General features: G+C 31.3%; 1 protein-coding gene across 1 annotated transcript; it reads left to right on the plus strand.

The window, feature by feature from the left end:
• Window positions 1-1,199: 1,199 nt before the first annotated feature.
• Window positions 1,200-4,407, plus strand: LOC114394434 (chloroplast envelope quinone oxidoreductase homolog). The gene is made up of 4 exons (XM_028356006.1): window positions 1,200-1,357; window positions 2,155-2,296; window positions 2,881-2,972; window positions 3,462-4,407. Exons 1-4 carry the CDS (start codon window positions 1,292-1,294, stop codon window positions 4,149-4,151), a joined length of 990 nt encoding a protein of 329 aa, XP_028211807.1. The 5' UTR covers window positions 1,200-1,291; the 3' UTR covers window positions 4,152-4,407.
• The last annotated feature ends 1,641 nt before the right edge of the window (window positions 4,408-6,048 follow it).

Below are 6,048 nucleotides of genomic sequence, written 5' to 3' on the forward strand. Positions count from 1 at the left end.
AAAAATTAAGAACAATAATAAATAAGTTATTCATTAAAACTTTTTTACTAAAATAATATTCTTTCTCTCTATAAATGTATCACTTGTAAACATTAGGTGATCAATGTAATTATGATATTCATCGTGTAATTTTAATATGATATTAAAATAATTTAAAATATAATTAGTTTTTTATCATTGAACAAAAGTTTATATAAGAAAACATAATTAAAATCAAAAAATATTATTAACTTTATTATACGATAAATTTTGTAACATATATTTTTACATATAACTTTTTTTTTATCTAAAATTAAAGCCAAAAATATTTATTATTTAATTATTACATTTATAATTTTTTTAAAAAATAGTTTATAAAATAAATTTACAATAAAAATAATATAAAAATTCTTATGTTTATATTAACTATTAGTCATTTATCATTAATTTACATTTATCTAATTAGTTCTAGTTTAAATAATTAACATTGGATATAATTATTAATAATTTTTTAAATATATATATATATATATATATATATATATATAAAATTTTATATTTTTTACATATTTTCATATTATATTTTTTCAAATAGTATAAATAATTTTTTTTCATATTAATAAATAATTAACATTGGATATTATTATTTTTTCATAAATATATTTTAAAGTAACTAATTATAAAAATAAATAAAATTATTCATAGATAATAATATTAAATTAGTGTAAACTTATACATTTATTTTATTTAATAATTTTTCCTTCACATTAATTTAATATGTAAAATTAAATATTATAAATAATTTAAATTATTATTAATCAAGAGAAATTATTGATTTTATTAAAATATATCAATACCTGCTGACCGATGCTATTTTAAATTAATATAGTAACATAAAACATAAAATATTTTTCTTCTTCTAAATTATGGTGACATAACAATATGATATTAATAAATTCTTTTTCTTTCATATCATTAATTTTGTTATGACTCTCACAAACTTTTATATATTATAAATAGATATTATTATTGTAGTATTCCTATATGCATGCGTACAGGAAATGTAACATTTGCAAGGTACGAAATTTTGGTCATAATCGCGGAATAACTTATGCGAGGTGGTGGGATGCTTGGTTTGTCGCGGGAAATAACATTGATGGATGCGATGCTACCACTTGTCTTCTTCTTATTCACAAGTCAGCCTTAGGTAAGTTCCTTTTTCTTTCTCCAAGTCTCTACATTCTACTTCACACTCCACACCCAAATTATCAACAACTTCTACTGATAGTTTCTCACATTCTCAACTGCGGATATGGGGAAGAAACTCATGCATGCGGTTCAGTATGATAGCTACGGTGGAGGACCTGCTGGCTTAAAGGTTTTCTATCAACTCTCTCTCTCTCTGATGGGTGTTTATAATATCCTCATGTTGCTTTTTATTGAGTTGTATATTGTGTTGAGTGATTATTGGCCCAAAAGGTGTTTTGATGCCTTAATCATCTTTTCTGTTTTGAACTTTTGGGTGTGTTAGAGAGAAAGGGAACACTTCATAATCATGGACTAAACTATGACATATGGGGTCCTGTGTAATCTAATTAGAATTTGTTCTCCTAAACAAACTAAATCTGATTTCGTCTAAGAAATTGTGGGATTATCTACTTTGTTATCAAAATTTACTGAATTATATGATGTCCCTTTTTTATAGAATGTCCTTGGACTATTGTTGGTTTTGGGATTCCTACCAACTGCAAATTTATATGATGTCCCTTTTGGTAGTTGGTAAGAATCCCAAATTTTTTATATGATGTCCCTTTTTTTATAAGAATGTGCTTGTTTTGCCTGCCTATCAAATGCAGTGTGTTAATGATCAATTATTTGGAAGAGAAGAGACTTATACCCTTTTCCTCTCTTTCATAAACTCCCATCTTTTATTGAGGATAAGAATAAACTTTTTTGATTTAAAATAAACTACCAAATTGGATAAATCTTCAGTGGCACTTTTGCTCCTTGTCCATGAGATTCTTTCTCCGCAGATTTATCTTTAACTAGCATTATATCAAATTTAACCGTATGCCCTTAATGTTACCTGAGAAAAAGTTCAATCTGACGTGGGAAATGCATTTTATTTTAACTTCTGTGCTAAGAAAGCATGTTTATAATTTATACCTATTTCAGCATGTTGAAGTTCCCATACCTACTCCCAGCAAAGATGAGGTTTTGATTAAGGTTGAAACAGCTAGTATAAATCCATTTGATTGGAAAGTACAGAAACGCATGTTGTGGCCACTTTTGCCTCGCAAGTTCCCACATATACCTGGTAGCTTACTTTCCTTTTCTCTGTTGTTTAGATATTCATCTTTATCGTAGACATTGTAGTATCTTAGAGTTAAGCAGGGCATGTTCACTTGCAGAAATCTATGACAATTTCTTATAGAAATGTTTTCAAGCAGTTATCTTTGACAAGAATCTGATGAATATCTGTCTATATATGAGTGGAATTTGTATGTGATGATCTTATGTTCTCTGAAAATACTGTCTATTACTGCAGTATCAATGTCTTCTTCTTGATCTCATAGTTCATTACTACTTTTGCCAATATATGACAGTTAAATTGAAGCATTTACTGATATAGTAGGCTTTCACGGGTTATGTAAAATTGCAATAGATCTTATTTTGCAATTTCCCTATTCAACTAAAAGATCTGGAATCAAGAGCAAAAAACATGAAGCATTTTTTAATTCAATTATATACTATGCATTGAACTTGATATTGTAGTCTTCCAATGTTGAAACAGGATTTTAATGATAATTGTACAATATAGTTTACAACAAAGCTTATCGAATCATTTAGTTTGACTTTATCTTATGTATTCCAAATATTTTGATAGTATCATTTTGATAGGCACTGATATAACTGGAGAGGTCACAGAGGTTGGTCAAGGTGTCCAAAAGTTCAAACCTGGTGACAAAGTGGTAGCCATTGTTAACCCATTTGTAAGTTATCATGAGTATTATATTTTTCTTCCTCCTGTCCACTTGAAATAGTAGTATCTAATCTCTTCTATAAATAAATAATTTCTTTGAAGACTTTCCTCTGAAAGAGAATTCTTAGGAAATTTTAGATCTTCCATTTCATGATGAAATCTTCCTTGTTTTACTTCGGTACTTGTGTACTTACGTACATGATGAAGGTATTTGCAAAAAATTGTCTATCAGCATAATGTGTAAGTTGAATTCTGGCATTTTGTGGCAAAACAAAAAGATTTATTACAGAAGTTATCCTAATTAAATTTATACTCTCTCGATTTTGTCTTAATTTTAAATTATAATCAGGAAAAAAAAATACTTGTTTGTATTTAAGGTATATGATTCTTGCATTTGACTTGATTACACATGATGGAATAAGGCAAAGTTGTTACCAATATCAACCAGCCTCATCAATAAAAGACATGTTATATGGATCATGAAATTTTATCATGCTAGAATGGCGGAGGACTGGCTGAGTTTGCGGTTGCTAAGGAGAGTGTCACTGCATCAAGACCATCAGAAACCTCAGCATCTGAATGTGCTGCCCTACCTGTAGCAGGTCTGACAGCTCTTCAAGCTCTCACCAAATCCATAGGGATAAAACTTGATGGGAGTGGTGAAAGGAAAAGCATTTTGGTCACTGCCGCATCAGGTGGTGTTGGTCACTATGCTGTCCAACTGGCAAAGCTAGGAAACACTCATGTGACAGCAACATGTGGAGCTCGCAATATTGAATTGGTGAAAAGTTTAGGGGCTGATGAGGTAATTGACTATAAGACCCCAGATGGCGCTGCTTTGAAGAGTCCATCTGGTAAGAAATATGATGCTGTGATTCACTGTGCAATGGGCTTTCCATGGTCCACCTTTGAGCCTAACTTGACCGTGACTGGAAAGGTTGTAGACATAACTCCAAGCTCTGCTTCAATGCTGACATTTGCTCTGAAAAAACTTACCTTCTCCAAAAAGCAACTTGTGCCTTTGCTTTTATTTCCTAAAGGTGAGGACCTTCAACATCTTATTCATTTAGTCAAGGAAGGAAAGCTTAAAACAGTTGTGGACTCCAAATATCCTCTAACCAAGGCTGAAGATGCCTGGGCTAAGAGTATTAATGGCCATGCAACTGGGAAGATAATTATTGAGTTCTAGATATGCATAGTATGTGAATTGATTCAGGAATACCTTGCAGTTTTACTTTGGTATGACATGAGACGAATATCATTTGTTGTGTCCCTACATACTGTAACAATTGAATTGGTCTGAATCCATTTGGAAAGAATCATGTTATGTACTGATTAGTGATGGTGAAGAAATATTCCGGAAAGGATGAACTACTTTGATTTTGGTTAGGCTTTGTTTGAGTGTTTATATAAATTAATCTAAATAAATCAGGTGATGTGCGATACGACTAAGCTAGTGAATGCTGGTTTAATTGATACTTGATAGGATTTCTCTGCCTCAACGATAAAGGTCTTGGGGTATAATTCTTGCTCATGGAATCTCCATTAGCATTTCTATTTCCTTGACATGTCGGAATTATACCTTTCCTAAATTTTTTGGTTTATCTGGACTCTGAAGTACAACTTTTGTGACCTAGTCAAACACACTTAAACATATGATAATGACTTGGGCAATACGGGGGTGTTTAAGTCCCACATCAAGGAATTGGGATGTTTGGTGGAGTATTCAAGTGCTTGGTTCTTCCACCATAACAACTAGCTTTTAAGAAAGAGTTTCCCAACTAGCTTGGTGCTTATCAATGGGCATCAGAGTTGGTTACCGGTTTGATCGGTGGAGGGTTTAGAATGGTATGGGATGTTCTGTGGAGTATTGAAGTAGTTGGTGCCCTAGCCCCACATTGGGTACTTATCATTTAGTATCTAATTTATATATATCATCATCCACTTCACTCACTAACTGAATAACCTCCTAACTAACTAAATGACAAGCCTAAAATTAATAACAATAATTTAATAAACAATTTTACATTTCAAAATATCAAAAGTAAATTTTAAATAAAATCATAACAACTGTAATAATTTTTTTTCATTAATCTTATAAGTCTTTGCCTTAAATTTATATAAAAATAAGTAAATCAAATGAAGCATTTGTAAGAAACAATGGATTCAATTGTTGATTGCCGACAAACATGGATCAGTTGAATTCTGGTAATTTGCCAAAGAGAAGATTATTTGAGCAATGGAATTATGATTAGAAGAATATGTATGTATTAGTATATGCATTCTTGGATAAAGTAATAACAAACGAAAGTGTTCACATTTTGCTATCAAGGATTCGAACAATTGAATTATTGCATAAGTGTTTTTTGGACAACATATATGGACGATCTATCTGTTTTTCTTGGTACAATGCTATCCATCTGTTTAAATCGATTGTCATTGTGAGCGTGAGCATATATTGCCGGAAAATAAGAGGAAAAAAAGATCCACAAGAGAAAGGTGGTAATTTCACCCCAATCATAATATATAGTAGTACCTGTTTACTTACTACAATACTCAAAGAACTTTCATGTGTCATTGATGAATTATTATTGAATGAGATTAGCTTACAATGATTAGTCACTACGATTGGTTATATAGTTAGTTGCTAGAATAGTTAACTTGTAATTAACTAACTAATTCTAACTCAAGTTATATGATCAGATTAGGAACTAACCACCTCAAGCTAATGTATGCTAAGAGCACCCCTCAAGCTAAGAATGGATGTCAGACATTCCTAGCTTGGAATACAAAAACTAGAAAGGACCAGGCATGAGAGCTTTGGTGTAGATATCTACGAGCTGATTTATAGAGGATGATGGAAATTTGCTTGAGAAGCTTCTATGAAGGCTAAATCTTTGAGCTTCATTAAGGTCCTTCAATGGTGATTTTCAGTCATGAAGTTACAGCGGAAGATAAAAGAGAAGAGGTGAGAGGTGTCATTCACTAGAGAATAAACCATGGAAGGAGAAGCTTCACCACCAAGAGAGGGCCAAGGATAATAAGCTTAGAGAGGAAGCTTCAATGGAGGAAGAGAATAAGAGAAA

This window comes from Glycine soja, chromosome 18 (genome assembly GCF_004193775.1).
Source record: "Glycine soja cultivar W05 chromosome 18, ASM419377v2, whole genome shotgun sequence".
NCBI classification, from domain to species: domain Eukaryota; kingdom Viridiplantae; phylum Streptophyta; class Magnoliopsida; order Fabales; family Fabaceae; genus Glycine; species Glycine soja.